Consider the following 16,976-nt stretch of genomic DNA (forward strand, 5'->3'; position numbering starts at 1 on the left):
CAACCAATTTATTTGATAGTAAACTCTCAATCTGTAAACTGTCTGAGGCCAGAACTCCTGACGAAGGGAGAAAACCCGAAAGCTTGTGAGCTTACTATCAAATAAATCGGTTGGACTTAAACCTGGTGTCAGATTTCTTACGACATCTCCCAGAGGCAACACCTACAGCTGTCAAGTCTTTTGGGACATTTGAGACGTGGTAAAATTCTATAGAAACATAAGAATATAAGAACATAAGAAATAGGAGCAGGAGTAGGCCATCTAGCCCTTCGAGCCTGCCCCGCCATTCAATAAGATCACGGCTGATCTGAAGTGGCTCAGTTCCACTTTCACGCTTTCTCCCCATAACCCTTAATTCCCTTGTCTATCAGAAATCTAGAAAGTTTCTAGAAGTCTAGAAAATCTAGAAACACAAGTTTCTTTGGCAGTGATTTGAACAAATACTTTTGTTGCCTTCTTTGGCTGTAAAATTGGATAACATTCAGTGACGTTGGAGACCCTTTGTGCGGCTCGTGGCCAGTTTAGCCACTGTGTAAAACCTATTCCTATATAATTAGCAAAACAGCACCTATCACAATAGTAAGCTGCAGGTATTTTTATAACTCACATCAAGTTTCATCAAGGTCAGAAGATCCTTCTTGGCGGCCTCTAAAATCATGTGATGCTGCCTGTGATTGCTAATCTCGCTTGGTCGCTCCTCGCCCTCAATGTAACGGTAAACGACAGAAGGCTGTTCCATCATAGTAACACTCTTCTTCAGAGAAGGCTATTAAACAAATTATTGGGGTTAGGTGTCAGAGGCATGTTTTCCAGTTTACTATTTTTGTTTATAAATAAACATCACCTCCAGCACTATTTTTGTAAAAGCGGATGATCGCATAGAGTGCCAGAAACACACTCCCCAAGTCTCTTGCAATCACACGTTTATTCACTGTTCAGTCAAGCCATTGTGAGATTAATACATTTAGCATCAGCAGAGCTTCCACTCTGGGAGAAGGTACAAGAACAGGAAGTTAAGCTGCATGTTTCGGTTCAAATGTTCAAGTACTATATTCCAACTTCTCTTTGTTCAAAGGAACAAAGAGAAAGTCAGGCATTAAGTTTAAGCGAATAACTCTTATGCTTACAGAAATGTTGCCACATAAGCATTAGTCTGATTTCCAAAGTACCCAGAAAACAAGAGTATCACCAAAAGGTTTGGACTCTGAATCACTGAATGGTTTCAAGGAAGAGACAGACATATTTCCAATTTAAAAAAGGGGACGTGGGGAACAGGTGGGGAGATGGATTTGAGACCAAGGAGCAGTCAGCCACGATCTGACTCAATGGCTGAAAGGGCTGAAATTACCTACTTCTGTTCCTAATTCCTATGTTATGGCCTTATAGGCTTACAAAGGAATCATCATGGTACCTGGGGTGCAGCAGACTCTGCTAAAGTCTGTTTAGCGTTTAGCAGCCTGCCCAAAAGCAAATGAATGCTCATTAACAAGAAATCATGTTAGTGGCACAAAAAGAAATTACTGACAAGCTTAAGGAATCACACGTGTTAGTTGATTTGCCTGCTACAGACTGCATCGCCCCCTCCCCGTAGGGAAATGGCCAACACTCCAAGTGCAAGGAGTTCAGGTCCACTTGGTCAAGGTTTCATTAATGATGCAGGTTGGCTGGTCCAACAGTCCCCTGGAAGAGTAGATCTCTGTCTAGCCCAAGCATTATATTGACCCCATGTTTTTCATTATTTTGTTATGATGCACCATTTATATACACAATAAAAAACATATTAAAACATCCACTTTGCGCTTTATTTATATATGTATAGGTGCTTTATTTATATATGTATATGCACATATAAACGTGTGTGTTTTAGGTACAAGAAACTGAGGCATCAGTATGAGGAATCATACAAATTCAATAGGACATCACACACACACACACACACACACAATATAGATGTAAATAGCCTGGATTTGAATTTATGATTCTTTATCCTGCTAAAACATTGACAAGCCCCTAGTACATTTACTTTTGAAGTGCAGTAACTGTCACTATGTAAGCAAATACGGGGAGCTACTGGGTTCTTCAGGTTTGAGAACCAGGTATCATCTATTCTTTTGGTCTCAGTGGCTAACCAAGTACATGTTTGTTGCAGGTTTAGCTTAAGTTCCAATTAAGTCCACAGTTTGACGATCTCAAGATCGAGATGCTGTACTAAGATAGATATGTACCTTGGTAGACATGACAGGACTGGGACAACGCTCCTCTGCTGAAAAGCTGATCCTTGCCCTTTCGTACGCCATATCCATATCAGACTTACTAATGGACGCTCCGCCTGCAACAAGAACCAGCAATTATTTCAAAGCAACAGAGAAGATGGTCAATTCAGTTTTACATAGATACAGATTGCCAATCCGGAACAGACATCCCCAGCATCACAATACTGCCTCCCACATTGCTTTTGAAGACAAATCCAGCCAGGCTGTCAGTTTGGGGGTTCAGTATAAGTACTCAAATTTGGGTTACAAACTACATCTACATGCATCTGTCCATGGCAGCATTGGCAGTAGTGACCCTGTGGAGACAAGTCCCATCTCAAATCGAGGATGCCCTCCATCGTGTTGTGCGACACTATCCACCCCGTTAAAAAAAGATGCATTTCGAACTAGCAACTCAAAACTGGGTATCCGTGTGGTTCCGAGGGCCATCAGTAGCAGCATTGTGTTTAATCTCAACCTGAAGCTCATAGCCCAGCAAATCCCCTCTACTATTACTATCAAGCCAGCAGATGAATCCTGGAGAGTGCAGGAGGGCACGCCAGGAGCAGCACCGTACATACCTAAGAATGAGGTGCCAACCCAGTGGCACAGCAACACAGCACTATTTGCATATCAAACAGCAGAATCAGCATGCAACAGATAGAGCCAAATGATCCCACAACCAAAAGGTCAGGTGTAAGCTCTGTCCAGTCCATCATATCCAGACATGAGTGGCGGTGGACAAGTAAACAATTAACTGGGAGGAGAAGTCTCCATAAATATCCCCATCTCATTGATAGAGGCAGTAAGAAATCTCACAACACCTGGTTTATTTGGTAGCACGAGCTTTTGCAATGCAGCTCCTTCATCAGGTGAGTGGAGAGTTGAGTTCACCAACAGGGCATATATAGACAGACTCGACTGCAAGATAATGGTTGGAATTCGAGTCCTAACAGTAATCAAGTCTCTACAGATACAGACAATGGGAGTGGAGAGAGGGATAGTCACAGGTTAAAGAGGTGTGAATTGTCTCAAGCCAGGACAGTTAGTAGGATTTTGCAAGCCCAGGCCAAATGATGGGGGTTACACGTAGTGTGACATGAACCCAAAATTCCAGTTGAGGCTGTCCTCATGTGATTTCACACCCCTAACTACATACATGTGGCTCTGCTATGCCTTTGAGAAAGCATGATTTTAAAAAAAAAACATCTCTGCAGTTATAAGCAGGCACCAAGCTGTCTGCTTACAAGTCCTTTTATTGCTGCTTAAATGGTTTAAATGGGGTTTCGTTTATTATTACTCTGGGCTTAATTCAGCGTCTGGGATATGTATGGCCCTGAATTGTTAGAGGAAGAATGACTGACAGGACAGGTGACAGGTGTTCTTTCACTTGCAGTTTGGGCTGCTAGCTTTTGGTTTAGTTAGAAGGTATTTTACTTCAGACTGGATGCAGTGTTGTCTCTCTTTCTCCCTGGTGTTTTGGGAAGCTGTTCTGACTTCAAGCTTGTCTGTGTATGTGTCAGCAAAGCTGCAGAATTCAAAAGATCACGGGAGCACCCTTCTTTTCTGTGTTAAACCAGTGGCAGGGGTATGTTTATAAGGAGATCTGTTTGGTTGGAACATTTCATTCAGTTAAGATTTATACAATATGTTTTTTTTCTTGTTTATAACACGTAAAAGCTATTACTTATTTTCTTTCTACATGTTAGCTGAATTCTTAAATAAAAGCTTTTGTTAGATAAAAGCTCCCTAGTGCGTCATCTGAATCATACTGAGGTGAAATATCTCATGTTTACTCTAGCCAAATTCAAATTGCAAAACTTACGATCCAGGCAGACTTTGGCGTTTGAGCTTGATTGTAACATACGAGAGACAAACTATAACTCAAGTATGAGGAAGCAAGACATTCAACAGTGTCGCTAGTTTCCTATACACTGGTCACCAACCTGGGATATCCAAAGGTGCAGATGCTGAACGACATCTCTTGCTTAAACTATCCCCTGCCATATTCTTGGAATCTGAAACAGGGAGGAAGAAAACATTTTAATAGAACTAGAAAGTAAAAACAAAATCTTGACAATTCACTTTCCACGAACTTATCATGTAACAGATACAACCAAATGAACCAACAGACCTGGCTCTTTGGTGCCTAGTTGGTAGCAATGCTGCGTCTATCTTTGGTATCTGACTACAATTCCAGCACAGGCTGATAGCATCAATCTCATCCCTTGTGAAATTAGCTTGGGATCTTCTCATTTATTCCTTAGTCGACTGAGCTATACACCGGAGAATCACCACATTTAACAACCTCAAGAGCAGCAGCAACAAAGCTGGCGTGAGAAATAGGAACGTTCAAACTGGTGTAGAGGGGTCATTTACAGCTGTTGGGAATAATGCAGGTACATTGTTGGATGGAACTGAATTTTTATATGTATATCTGAACTGGATAATGCTCAATAATGACAGTGGGTACCAAGGTGAACAAAGAACAAAGAACAAAGAAAATTACAGCACAGGAACAGGCCCTTTGGCCCTCCAAGCCTGCACCGACCATGCTGCCAGTCTGAACTAAAACCCCCTACCTTCCAGGGACGATATCCCTCCATTCCTATCCTATTCATATATTCATCCAGATGCCCCTGAAAAGTCACTATCGCATCTATAAAGAACTTTTGACTCTCCATCATCATCATACTTCATCAGCACACCACTTATACAAAAAGCAACTCTAAACTAAAGAATTATTGAAATTATTCATACAATGTGATGCCAGCATTGTTAAACTGAATTCAACATCTATCTTCACATAAAATGGAAGAAGTTTTTCTGGATATGAAGTAACAATCTCCAGCACTAGAAAATGTACAAAGTAGAAAATATGTTAATAATTCTGAAAAAAAACCTTTCCATCTTCCACTCATCAGGACAGAATCACAAGAATACCAAAATTTCACAAGGCAACAACAAACTTATACTACAAAGATGCTTACTGACTGTTAAGTGGACACAGGTTGGTAGAGACATTACCATGAAGAATGCACTAGGAACAGTTACCCCCAAGCTTTTGTTTAAATACAAACCGGATAAGTCGACTCTGATAGGTTGAGGCATTGCCATGGGGAATGCACCAGGGAACAGTTAACCCCAGAGCTTATGCTTAGTTGAAAAAGCACAATGCCTGGACATGTTTTGTAGAGGAGAGGGCCCTGCGTTAGTCATAACCTGACTGAAGTCGAGGACTGCCAAACAGCGCTCGTGATGTTAATAAATTGACACACCGTTTCAACTTTCCCATCCCAATTTTATCCTTATAATGCCACATGAATGGCATTCATATGTGCACGTTGATTTTGAGTAGCCCTTCTACTTGTGCTAGGCTTTGGATTTGCTGCTGCTTCAGTAGCCTGGTCTATGCTGACTGCTGTCTGGATTCCCGGGCTGTGTCTTAGCTTGCAACCACTGCATCTGTAACGCTCCAAGTTTCAGATAAGTCTTCAATCCATTTTCTGTTCATCCTTCTTCCAAGGATCTGTAGGTCTGTGATTCTTGGCGCTTTTGAGTCTTCAACTCACTATCTACTGCAATCATATTTCTTCTTGTGTTGGGGTCTTGATGGAGTTCTTTAGAATTTGACTGGGTCCCAAAATAGGTTACTTAAGACTGTAGTTCCTAACACTATTTTTACTTACAGCTTTGTCTCTCTGTGACTCTTCACAAGGTTGTTGTGCTTTCTTCCAGATCTTACTTTGTCATTTGACATTGTATCAGGTCCTTCTGACGCTAACCCTTTACTTTACATCTCTCAAGTCTTTATCCCAACTATATTGTTCTTCTATACCTGCCACAAGAACTGCTCACCTGCTACCCTCTCTATCCGTCTTACTGACAGCTTCAGGTTGAACCAGACTGTTCACATCCTTGGTGTCGCATCTGATCCCAAGTTGAGTTTCCAACCATCACCAAGACCATCTATTTCCACCTCTATAGCATTGCCCAACTGTCTCAGCTCAACTGTGGCAGAAATCCTCATGTGACTTTTGTTAATTCTTGTCTAGACAATTCCAACACATCCCTGGTCAGCCTCCCCTGTTCTACCCTCCAGTTAAGCTATTCAATTCACTCCCTTGTTTTCCAATCTCCTTGGCCTCACCCCTCCCCATCACTGTAATTTCCTCTAGCCCCACAACCCTCTGAGCTCCTGGAGTGCCCCCCCCTTATCCTCTCGGCTTCTTCCATCCTCTAAGAAGTTCCTTAAAACCTACACGTGACCAAGCTTTTGGTTATTGGCCCTATATCTCCCTACATGGCTTGGTATCCGATTTTGATTAAGTTCTTATGAAAGGCCCTGTATAAGTTCAACCTGTCGCTGTAGTAAACTTATCGTATATTGTCCTGGGTAATGCAGAAGGATCTAGATAGGCTGGGCGAATGGGCCAGGAAATGGCAAATGGAATTTAATGTTGGCAAGTGTGAGGTGGTCCACTTTGGTAGGAAGAATGGTAGGAAGGACTATTACTTACAGGGCGAAAAACTGCAGCAGGCGACGGTGCAGAGGGACCTCGGGGTCCTTGTGCATGAGTCGCAAAAACCCAGCCTGCAGGTGCAGCAGGTGGTCAGGAAGGCGAATGGGATGCTGGCCTTCATAGCGAGGGGGATTGAATATAAAAGTAGGGAGGTCTTGCTGCAGCTGTACAGGGCATTGGTGAGGCCGCAGCTGGAGTACTGTGTGCAGTTTTGGGCGCCACACCTGCGCAAGGATATTTTGGCCTTGGAGGGAGTGCGGAGGGAGTGCAGAGGAGGTTTACTAGGCTGATACCGGAGTTGAGGGGGTTGAGCTATGAGGAGAGGCTGAATAAACTAGGCTTGTACTCGTTAGAGTTTAGAAGAATGAGGGGAGATCTCATTGAGACGTATAAGATGATGAATGGGATGGATAGGATAGAGGTGGAGAGACTCTTCCCGCTCAAAAAAGACAGTAGGACTAGGGGGCACAGCCTCAAGATAAAGGGGAGGCGGTTTAGAACGGAGTTGAGGAGGAACTTCTTCACTCAAAGGGTGGTGAATCTCTGGAATTCTCTGCCCGTTGAAGTGGTGGAGGCTGCCTCGCTAAATATTTTTAAGAAGCGGGTTGATGGGTTCTTGATAAGAGAGGGGATTAAGGGTTATGGGGAGAGGGCGGGAAAGTGGAACTGAGCCACGACAGATCAGCCATGATCTTATTGAATGGCGGGGCAGGCTCGAAGGGCTAGATGGCCTACTCCTGCTCCTATTTCTTATGTCCTTATGTAATCAGCTTTTGATTTTCCAAGTGATAAACACACACTACTATGATCAGCTCTCACCAAGGAAATTAGAACACTGATGAATGGTACATTCTGGCCACCGGCTCAGTTTCATCATGCAAGACAAACTAGAGTACGTTTCAGGTGTCTTCCCCATCTTGGAATCCAGGGCATTCCAAAGGCAATAAGGGCAATCCAGATTGCCCTTAAAACCAACTGAACCAGCAACTCGCTCTCAAATATAGATATTTTGTACATAATCCATTGGAAACCCTCTATTAGATTGCAGCCTGCAACTCACTCCCAGCTATCCATTATGCTACAAATGATCCATCTGAATCCCTAGGTTAGATTCCACCTCCTAAGTTATTCCATATAAAAATCATTCAAATTCTTAGATTCGATTTCCCAATATAATTTATTCACATTATGCATTCTGACAACCTGAAACTCTGAGTTACATTTCAATCTGCAATTTGTTTCTATTATTGTAAAATTGAGCAATGTCTCTTCAGACTATCAAGGATAAATTGTGTGCTCCTAAGGCTATTGTCTGCAATTATAAATAAAAATTAATATACCCGGTGTCTAAAGAGTAAAAACTGCTGACACTAAACAGAGACTACTTCCCTCAAGGGAACTGCTGCAGTCATAACTCGTGTTGTGTCAAACAAAATAATACATTTCTCAGGATTGGTCATAAACCAGTCAGAAACAAAATAGCATTGCTACTTGTAATGTGAATGATTTAAAAGGATGCTATTCTTGCTGGCATTGTTATAAGAAATGCCACTGTATCCACTGAGTACTTACATGAACAAAACACCTCTATTTCAAGGCATTGTGTGCCTGTTTGCTTTGTTCACATGAACAGTACAGCAAGCAGAAATGCTGGATGATAAATGGATTTGCATTCAGCTGTTATTGGGAAGGGTTGCAGCCAGGTATATTTGCTAAATCAAATATACATAGAACCAGAGTAGTCTGGTCTGTGTTCATTGCTGTCCAGGCTCCCAATCCCTGTCTTAGCCTGCATCTGCAATGCTTTTAGTCTCAGAAAGGTCAATCAATTTTCTTTTCATCTTTTTTCAAAGGAGCTGTAGGTCTGTCTCTCTTGGGGTTTGAGTCTTTTACTCACTGTCTGCTGCAATCATATTTCTTCTTGTGCTGGGGTTTGGATGGGTTTTTTTTTAAAGGGTTTAATTGCCACGCACAGTGACACAGTGGTTAGCACTGTTGCCTCACAGCACCAGGGTCCCGGGTTCGAGTCCTGGCTTGGATCACTGTCTGTGCGGAGTTTGCATGTTCTCCTCGTGTCTGCTTGGGTTTCCTCCGGGTGCTCCAGTTTCCTCCCACAGCGCAAAAGACGTGCTGGTTAGGTGAACTGACCCAAATAGGCGCCGGAACTGGCAATTAGGGGAATTTCATATGTAAGCCTTACTTGTGACTAATAAATAAACTTAACTGTTTAGAATCCCTACAGTGCAGAAGGAGACCATGTGGCCCACCGAGTCTGCACCATTTGCCCAGGACCACTTCTCCGCCCTATTCCTGTAACCCCTGCGCACTTACCGTGGCTATTCCACCTAACCTACACATCTTTGGGCACTAAGGGACAATTCAGCACGGCCAATCCATCTAACCTGCACATCTTTGGACTGTGGGCAGAAACCAGAGTACCTGGAGGAAACCCACGCACACACGGCTTTTGAATAGTAATATTTCCTATCACTGCACACATTAGTCAAAGGTCAACACAATAAGTAGTGATTCAGTGACAGAGTTATTTCTCAAATCGCACTCAAGGCATATGCTAAAGTATTTAACATTAACAATGGGGAATGAGGCTCTTTCTATGAGGAAGCTCTGGGATAATGCAAGTGATTGACCGAAGGTTTTGGTAGAAAGGATATCTTTAATATGCATATTCCTGTCGGATTAGTAGCTACCACAGCACTTACTTGCTCCTCCATTAGAAAACTCTGCAAATATGGTGCGACTCTTGTGTCAGGAAGCACATTTCAGCATTAGAATTGTTATCAGAGTCATAAATTCACAGATAAAAGTAAAGTATGATGCTGGAATCAAACAAAGATAGAAAATGCTGGAAAATCTCAGCAGGTCTAACAGCATCTGTGGGGAGAGAACGGAGCCAACATTTCGAGTCTGGATGACCCTTCTCCAGATCTGCTGAGATTTTTCAGTATTTTCTGTTTTTGTGTCATAAATTCATAACGTCTTGGCAGCACAGGAGGAGGCTATTCAGCCCATTGAGTCCATGCCAAATCTCTGAAGAGCAATCCAGTCAGTCCCACTTCCTTGACGTAAAATGTAACTTTTCTCTTAAATTCAATGGCTGAAGATATTGTAGGTGATGGTGACAAATGGGGAATTTCAGTACAAATGTATACACTTTACCCCCACCTGATTGCACACTACCGAGCAGTATCAGGAGATTCCCCAGGGATAAAGTGTTGTTGAGAGGCAGAGGAGCGTAGTTACTGTGCTATGGAGGAGTCATTGAACCCAAAGAGGCTGACAAATGCACTAGAATGCAGTGCTCATTTGGAGACTGTGGCCTATTTTAGTACAGGTACTTTTGGAAATCATTCCCATTAGGTGCAACAGTAATCCACCCTGAGGCAGATCACTGCGTTGCAATCCTGTTTTCTTAATCTTACTGTCAAAGGGTACAAGTGGTCAGGGAGTACCCCATGTTTTAAATTCTGCTCTTAAGAACATAAGAAATAGGAGGAGTAGGCCATCCAGCCCTTCGAACCTGCCCTGCCATTCAATAAGATCATGGCTGATCTGAAGTGGATCAGTTCCACATTCCTGCCTGCTCCCCATAACCCTTAATTCCCTTGTCTATCAGAAATTTATCTACCCGTGACTTAAACATATTCAGCGAGGTAGCCTCCACCACTTCAATGGGAAAAGAATTTCAGAGATTCACCGCCCTTTGAGTGAAGAAGTTCCTCCTCAACTCTGTTCGAAGCTGCACCCCCCCCCGCCCCCCCACTTATCTTGAGGCTGTGCCCTCTAGTTCTGGTTTCCTTTCTAAGCGGAAAGGATCTCTCTACCTCTACCCTATCCAGTCCCTTCATTATCTTGTAAGTCTCTATAAGATTCCCCTCAGCATTCTAAACTCCAACGAGTACAGGCTCTTCTGTGACACCTTGATGGAAGAGCTAGACAAGTGGGCACAGTGGTTCGCACTACTGCCTCAACACCAGGGATGTAGGTTTGATTCTGGCTTTGGGTAAACGTGTGGAATCTGCACATTCTCTTCTCCGCCCCCCCGTGTCTGCGTGGGTTTCCTCTAGAGGCTCCAGTTTCCTCCCACAGACCAAAGATGTGCAGGTTAGGTGAATTAGCCATGCTAAATTGCCCCTTAGTGTCCAAAGATGTGTAGGTTTGGCGGATTAGCCACAGTAAATGTTCAGGGTTACAGGGATAGGACGATGGGCTGGCCCCGGGCAAGATGCTCTTTTAGAGAGTTGGTGCAGACTCGGTGGGCCAAATAGCCTCATTCTACACTGTAAGGATTCTATAGTTCTATGTATATTTGATTTACCTTGTACCTGGCTGCATTTCAAAGGAGGTTGAATGCACCAAAGAAATGGAGACACTGGGATGGATTAAAGCTAGGAAATGAAGCAGGGGAGGCAAAAGAGTCGACAGTGCAAATCACAGACAATGTGATTGCACAGGATTGTCTGCTGAAGGAACCAGATAGCTGTTTGACCAAGTCACTAGATAACTCCTCCTTTGGCTCAGCATCAATATTAATATTTGTTGGACTGTGTTCCATGAAGCAACATAGGACATTTTGCGACATTATTACAAGTTTTATAGTTGTGTGTATACTAAAGGATTGTGAACTATCTACCTCAATCTAAAGCAGTGTACGCCGAGGAAAGGTTAGAATAATAAGAGGTTAGAACAGAGCTGAGATGAAAACCAGGTGCATCAATCTTTTTGCTTTTGCACCGCCCACCCCACAGTATAAAAATTTCACAGACTGTTGACACAAAGGTGTTTCCTGTATAAAAATTAGTTATGCAATTTCACACTTTTTTTTGTTTCGCATACTTAGTGAAACTTGTTGCTGGTACTGGCTGCTGGAAATATATAGGGCGGACTGAGGAATTAATGTTTCAGGTGACACACTGCTGATTCTACTCAGAGTCCCTATCCTAGTGCATTCCATATCCTGCCCGAGGTCAGTGTTGAGATTGGGTCAACGGAGGGATAAAGCAACAAGTCAGTCATGACCTAACTGATTGACAAAACAGGCTCGAGGCGTGAAAGAACTCTCCCTGCTCCTGTTTTATTAAACATTAGCCCTTGCTTTTATTATTTTGCTTGACAACGGAACTGAGTACTTTTACCATTTCTGCTTAATTTCAAATTTCCAGCAATTGCATTTTTTGTCAATCACTGAGGCGCTCCCTGCTCTTCCGTTGATTCACACATTTGCATTTAAATTTAGAGATCAGAAACACCATTTAGCATTCAACTGAGAACTTGACTCACGCTGGCTGTTTGGGGGCTACATTAACATAGTGACGATATTATCATTACCCCAAAAGGTGCTGCAGCTTCAAGACTAGGTCAGCACCCTCACTGTGTCAGGTCTACTGGCCTTTCCAGCTGCCAAAATGTCAAAAGAACAAAATTAAAAAGCTTCAATCAAGTCTGGCAAATTTTTATATTTAAATATGGAATGAGCTCTGATCCAAATCAGTTGTGTAATCAATTAACCTCTTCAAAAAGTCAGGGATGTGGATAAACTGAAAACATACCCATCAGTTTCTTGAAAAAGTGAAGAGACAGATTAATGCTTCCCGTAAAATTAAAGATTATTTTTTAGTCACAAGACTTAGATTAACACTGCAATGAAGTTACTGCAAAATTGCCCTAGTCACCACATTCCGGCACCTGTCCGGATCAATGTAGCTAACCAACACGTCTTTCAGAATGTGGGAGGAAACGGGAGAACCCAGAAGAAACCCACGCAGACACGTGGAGAATGTGCAAACTCCGCACAGACAGTGACCCAAGCCGGGAATTGAACCCAGGTCCCTGGCATTGTGAGGCAGCAGTGCTAAGCACTGTGCCACCCATAGATCTTTCCTCAGAAATCTTAGATTCACGAAGTGTTCTCAACTCAAAATATTAACTTGGCGCCTTCCTTCTAAACTGCTAATAGGCCCTGTTCCGTACTTCCAGATGCTTCTACTTTTACAGCAGGTATCAGTGTAATACAGTTCATCTTGCAATGGAACTGGAGGTTACTGTATTGCACATAGCAATGTAACCCACCCTCTACATGGATCACAACCACTTGCATGACCTGGATATTGAAATTTGTAGACTCAATAGCATACAGCTAAACAGGTCATTCAGCCCATTGTGTCTGTGCCAGCTCCTTGAACTGTGGTCCAGTTAGGGCCATCACCCTGTAAACGCTTCCTTTTCTAACACTTACACAATGCACTTTGGAAAAGTTGTTGCTGAATTACTTTCAGCACCTTTCAGGCACTGCATTCTAGGTCATAAAATCTCTCTGTGCAAGAAATGCTCACCACCTCCAGTTCTTTATCTCAACTGTTTCCCCGAGTTACTGACTCACCCGCCCAGAGGAAGTATTTCTCTTTATTTACTCTATCAAAACCACTTATCATTGAACACTCCAACTAAACCTTCCCTTTAACCACCATCAGTAGAAAACAAAGTGACCGTGCAAGGTCACATATCGGGACCTGTGACAGCATTGAATACTCTCCAGTTTTATTCCATTAGCTTTGGAGATAAAGTCAAAGTTTTGTACCAGTTTCTCACAGATTACATCGCTGCGTGATAACTCAGGAAGCCAACTGGAAAGGAACAGCGTTTTACTTATCAAAGCAAAAGTTAAACCACAACCCCGTGGTACGTGTACACAAATCCCATGCGGGGCGATAGATCACTGGAGCCGCTCTGCCTCATCAAGGGCTCAAGGTAGGAGTTCCACCTGGTTAGGCATTCGCCAATCACCAGGGGAACTCATATTCCACAAATCCCTCAGGAAGATCAATTCGGGATTCCCCATGTAAGCCCTGAGGGTTTACTCAGAGTCTAACAATGGTTGATAATTCAGGAAATTGAGAGATTGATGGGGAGAACAAGCTCAATGAGTTGAACAGGTATTTGTATTGTGGGCGGCACGGTGGTTAGCACTGTTGCCTCTCAGCGCCAGGGACTTGGGTTTGACTCCCAGTTGGATCACTGTCTTTGCAGAGCCTGCACATTCTCCCCACATCGATGTGGGTTTCCTCCGGGTGCTCCGGTTCCCTCCCATAGTCCCAAGACGTGCTGGTTAGGTGCATTGGCCATGCTAAATTCTCCCTCAGTGTACCCAAACAGGCACTGGAGTGTGGTGACTAGGGGATCTTCAGAATAACTTCATTGCAGTGTTAATGTAAACCTACTTGTGACACTAATAAATAAACTTTATTCCACGTTTCTCTTGCTTCAACAGCCACTCAGTGAGAATATTAAAGGGGCTGATAGGGAAACTGTCCTGATGGCTTCATTCAGATTATGTTCACTGATGGAGACCAAAAGACTCCTGTCCATCTGGGGAAGTTCATAGCTCCACAACAGTTGATCTCTACAGAGACACACACGGTGGCATCGTGATACTAGCAATCCAGAGGCCCATGCTGACATGCAGGGGCTCAAATCCCACCACAGCGGCGAGTGGAATTTAAATGCAATTAATAAAAAGCTGGAATTGAAAAATTTGTCTTCTTAATGTTGCCTTATATATCCACAGGCACGCACGCGCGCACACACGCGCACACACAGAGGGGAGAAGGAACTCATTTTTTAAAAAATGAGTTTACAAAGTCAGAACCAAAGATATAAACTACTGTCAGGGTCGTGGTTCAATTTATTTTATAAACAATTTAAGAACGAGACATTTTCTGTCAATGCAGTCTGAAGTGGATGGCGCATTGATTCTGACTGCAATACAGATTATGGATTGAAAGATTAAATAAAACAAAGTACCTGCCTCAGGGCTTACAGGGAGGAGCGACAATGAAAAACCATCTCACTCCTTCCAGCCTTAAATTGATGAAAGGAGTACAAAGTGTGGACAAGTGAATCAACAGCGAGTCCGGACTCCTGCAGGTGGGCCTGACTACCAACCTTTCAGTGTCAGTCAGGGTTGTCCAAGACAGACATTTGTGCAATAAATCCTGATGTATCAATCAATTTGAAAATGTCAGGGTGTCATAACGCCAGCAGGGATCAGTCTATTCCAGGAGTACTGGGTATAAGAACTGTACAGTTGCTGAGCCTCTGACCTGCATATGCCACAGTTTGAAAGCAGAAACTGTGAGAGAAAGTTCAATTTTAATAGATGAGGGATTTTGAGTGAAAGAGGAGAAAGGCTGATTGTGGTGGGCAAACACGGCCTGGAACAAGTACATTGGTTAATCTTCCCAAATAATCATACATTCTTGAGCAGTAAATGTACACTGACTGGTGTTTCTGCCCGTCAGCCACACATACTGACTCTAGGAAGGGAAGACAGCTGCAACTTCAGCATTGAGACATAACAAGTGGGCAGGATAGAGCTTCCCTATTGCATCTCAGCAATCACACAATCAAGGGCAGTTAGTTAACCTGAAGGTACAACAGAAAGAAAAGGGCTGTAGAGATATTCCTGACCAACACTCACTGGTCAACTCGATCCTTCTTTCACATTAAATAAAAGCTCAATAAACAATGAACCTCTTAAAGGTGCAACAGTAGAACAGAGTATTGAGAATACTGGATCTCTAACCAATGGACCACTCTTTTCTCCTAGCTGGATGCCCTAATGGGTTAACTCTCCAGAGCTCTGACTGCTCCAGACACCATGCACGTGCAGCTATTTGTAGATTTTACAAAGTCACTGTAAAGAAATTCACAGAGGCTCAGGATTTCCCCTCAATTGGTGCCAGCTCGCAATGAGTTCACCAGGGAATGTTTCAGAACAAGAAACCAAGTAGATCCTGCCATCCCTCAAGCAGTTCCATCCATTCAATAAGATTGTGGTTGATTTTATCATGGTTTCAATGTTCCTTTCCTGTCTGTGCCCACCACCACCCCCCTCACCCCCATAACCTTCGAACCCTTTGAGGATCAAAACTCTCTTCATCTCAGCCTTGAATACACTGAATGACCTAGCAAGAGAATTCCAAATATTCCCAACCTTCCACAGCACACAGTGGCTGGTGTTGCTGCCTCACAGCACCAGAAACCTGGGTTCAATTCCGGCCTTGGGTGACTATCTGTTTGGAGTTTTCTCCCAGTTTCTGCATGGGTTTCCTCCAGGTGCTCCAGTTTCCCCCCACACTCTAAAGATGTGCAGATTAGGTTGATTGGCCATGATAAATTGCCTCTTCGTGTCAGAGGGAATAGCAGGGTAAATACATGGGGTTATGGGATTGGCGCCTGGGTTGGATTGTTGTCAGTGCAGACTTGATGGGCTGAATGGCCACCTCCTGCACTATAGGGATTCTATGATTCTAACAAATTCCGAACCTTTGTCTTAAAAGGGAGGAGAGACTTTTTATTTTTAAATTGCGTTGCTTAGTTTTGATTCCCTAAAGGGGGAACAGCCTCTCAGCATTTAACGCGTCAAACCCCTTCAGAACCATATGTTTCAATAAGATCACCTCTCATTCTTCTAAACTCCAATCAGTATAAGCCCAACCTGCTCAATCCTTCCTCAAGGCAAAACCCTTTATTCCAACAACGAACTTGGTGAACATCTTCTGAACTACCTACAATGAAACCAAACACCTCCTTAAGCAAGGAGGCAAAACTCTGCTCAGTACTCCAGGTGTGGTCTCACCAACATCCGCTGCAGCTGGAGCAGGACTTCAACATTATTATGCTTGCAATAAAGGCCAACAGTCATTTGCCTTCCTAATTGCTTGCTGTCCTCGAATGCCAAGTTGTGCATCATGAACTGTACAACGACATCCTGATCTTTCTATTTGGAGAATTTTGCAACCTTTCTCCCTTTAAATAATATTCTGCTTTTCTATTCTTCCTGCCAAAGTGAATAACCTCACATTTTCCCACATTATATTCCATCTGCCAAGTATTTGCCCACTCACTGAAAAAATACATATCGTTTGCAAACTCTATTTCCTCCTCACAACCTGATTTCCCAACTATCTTTGTATTGTCAGCAAATCATTCTGGTTTTTAAGATTTCCATCTGGTTAAAAATCGCCAAGTACGTCAGTCTGCAGAAGAATTTAGAATTAGTGAACTGGATCCTACTCATTCCAAACTTCAATCTGATCAATAGTTCTGAATGCAAGATTCGCTAAGAACATAGTTACAATGCTGCTTGGATATCAAGCTCAGCCATGCACTTGCTTTGTGTGTG

At 43.0% G+C, this 16,976-nt stretch overlaps 1 protein-coding gene across 2 annotated transcripts in view; it reads right to left on the reverse strand.

The window, feature by feature from the left end:
* Positions 1-16,976, reverse strand: part of pnpla7b (patatin-like phospholipase domain containing 7b) — a 309,370-nt gene that overhangs the window by 225,897 nt on the left and 66,497 nt on the right. For both annotated transcript variants that reach the window (XM_080212442.1, XM_080212443.1), the window contains 3 exons: positions 4,199-4,270; positions 2,226-2,329; positions 608-766 (listed from right to left, as the gene is read on the reverse strand). In XM_080212442.1, coding sequence (XP_080068568.1) covers positions 608-766; positions 2,226-2,329; positions 4,199-4,270 — 335 coding nt within the window. The remainder of the gene's footprint in view (positions 1-607; positions 767-2,225; positions 2,330-4,198; positions 4,271-16,976) is intronic.

The sequence above is a fragment of the Carcharhinus amblyrhynchos genome, chromosome 25 (assembly GCF_965287045.1).
Source record: "Carcharhinus amblyrhynchos chromosome 25, sCarAmb.v2.hapA, whole genome shotgun sequence".
Classification (NCBI taxonomy): domain Eukaryota; kingdom Metazoa; phylum Chordata; class Chondrichthyes; order Carcharhiniformes; family Carcharhinidae; genus Carcharhinus; species Carcharhinus amblyrhynchos.